Below are 1783 nucleotides of genomic sequence, written 5' to 3'. Positions count from 1 at the left end.
GTCTGGGAGGGGGCACAGCCTCCGGTCAGGGGCTGCTCCCGGTGGCAGGAGCACAAAACTGAATTTTGGGGAAATAGCTTTTCCTGTCAGATGCAGAATTAGCTGCTTTGTGGAAAAGAGATGAAGTCTCTCAAGGAAATTCCTGTTTCAGAGCAGCTGCTGCTGTCTTTCCATTCCATGATAGGGGCACGGTGCAGCTGGTGGGGGAGGGATGGCCCTGCTCAGTGCCTCGGGAGGGGCTGGTCCTTGTTGGTTTGGGGTGCTCGTGGTGCGACCGAGGTCTGCGATGGGTGCGCAGCCCGCAGCTCTGCAGCGCGCGTGCTGCTCGGTGCTGGTGGAGCTGGGGTGGGAGCTGCTCCCACACAACCCAAGTCCAGGAGGGGTGCACGGCGCTGAGCTCCCGGTGGATGGGACGGGTGGATGTCACTGGCGTTTGCTCTATAATGCGTTGTCTTCCCTGCAGTCGTCCTGCTGGACTCGAAGGAATCGCAAGCAGAGCTGGGCTGGACCTCACACCCATCGAACGGGGTAGGTGTGGCGGGGGGACGCTGCTGGAGCGGCTCTGCCTTGGGCGCTCAGCGGTGTTTGGAGTCTGTTAGTCTGCAGAAGAAACTCTGTTTTGGGTACATTTGGCAATCTCGTGTATATTTACCCCTAGAAAGAACTGCTTTGGGAAGTTGCCAGGTTGTCCTTAAGGCTGCGAGGGCTGAATCATTATTTCGGCATCTCTGCTGGTAACTTTGGGCAAATACCGTTTCACTTGCAGCTGGGATTTGTCCTGTTCCAGCTCAGACGGAGAAGCGGCCGTTCACAAAGGTGTTTGTCCTTGTGTGACGGTGTGGCTGGCGTCACATCTTGGCCTTCTCTGGCTCCTCTGGGCAGCCCAGCCCCGGCTGCCGCTGGGCTGTGGGGATGCCGGGCAGATGTCCCTTCCTGGGGATGGAAAATGCAAGGCGCACACGGCAGATGAAGCGGTGGCTTCTGAGCAGTCGATGGCCCAGTCCCAGTCAGGTTTTGTTTTGGAGGGTGCCCTCTTTCTGGTTGTGTCTCCCTGTTTGCAAAGAGCTCTGGTGCTGGGTGGTCTGGCAGCACCGCTGTGTTCCTGTGGCTCTGGTTTTGGAGGGCTGAGGACGTTTGGTGCCTGCGATGTGGGCTGTAGGTGGGGAGCAGGGGTGGTGATATTTATACCGCTCCGCTGGCTCGTGGCAGCTCCAGCGCTGTTACAGCCCTTTGTGTTCTTTCCCAGTGGGAGGAAATCAGCGGCGTGGATGAGAACTACAAACCGATCCGCACGTACCAGGTCTGCAACGTGATGGAGCCCAACCAGAACAACTGGCTGCAGACGGGCTGGATCGCGCGGCGCGACGGCCAGAGGATCTTCATCGAGCTGAAGTTCACCCTGCGGGACTGCAACAGCATCCCCGGCGTGACGGGCACCTGCAAGGAGACGTTCAACCTCTACTACGTCGAGTCCGACGCCGACCTGGGCCGCAGCGTCCGCGAGAGCAAGCACACCAAGATCGACACCATCGCGGCCGACGAGAGCTTCACGCAGGGGGACCTGGGCGAGCGCAAGATGAAGCTGAACACGGAGCTGAGGGAGATCGGGCACCTGAGCAAGAGGGGCTTCCACCTGGGCTTCCAGGACGTGGGCGCCTGCGTGGCGCTGGTCTCGGTGCGGGTCTATTACAAGAAGTGCCTGGCCACCCTGCAGAACCTGGCCGTCTTCCCGGACACGGTGGCGGAGGCGGCCTTCGCCACTTTGGTGGAAGTGAAGGGCACC

General features: G+C 60.1%; 1 protein-coding gene across 1 annotated transcript in view; it reads left to right on the top strand.

The window, feature by feature from the left end:
• Nucleotides 1-463: 463 nt before the first annotated feature.
• The window catches only part of LOC104541459 (ephrin type-A receptor 10-like), a gene marked incomplete at both ends in the record, with an annotated part of 10672 nt that continues 9352 nt past the window's right edge, over nucleotides 464-1783 (top strand). The window contains 2 exons of the mRNA XM_010185527.1: nucleotides 464-528; nucleotides 1247-1771. Of these exons, the coding sequence (XP_010183829.1) occupies nucleotides 464-528; nucleotides 1247-1771 (590 nt within the window). The remainder of the gene's footprint in view (nucleotides 529-1246; nucleotides 1772-1783) is intronic.

The sequence above is a fragment of the Mesitornis unicolor genome, unplaced genomic scaffold (assembly GCF_000695765.1).
Source record: "Mesitornis unicolor isolate BGI_N332 unplaced genomic scaffold, ASM69576v1 scaffold16535, whole genome shotgun sequence".
In the NCBI taxonomy this organism is placed as follows: domain Eukaryota; kingdom Metazoa; phylum Chordata; class Aves; order Mesitornithiformes; family Mesitornithidae; genus Mesitornis; species Mesitornis unicolor.
The sequence above is the reverse complement of the archived record's forward strand: the minus strand, read 5'-3'. Positions and strand labels throughout refer to the sequence as shown.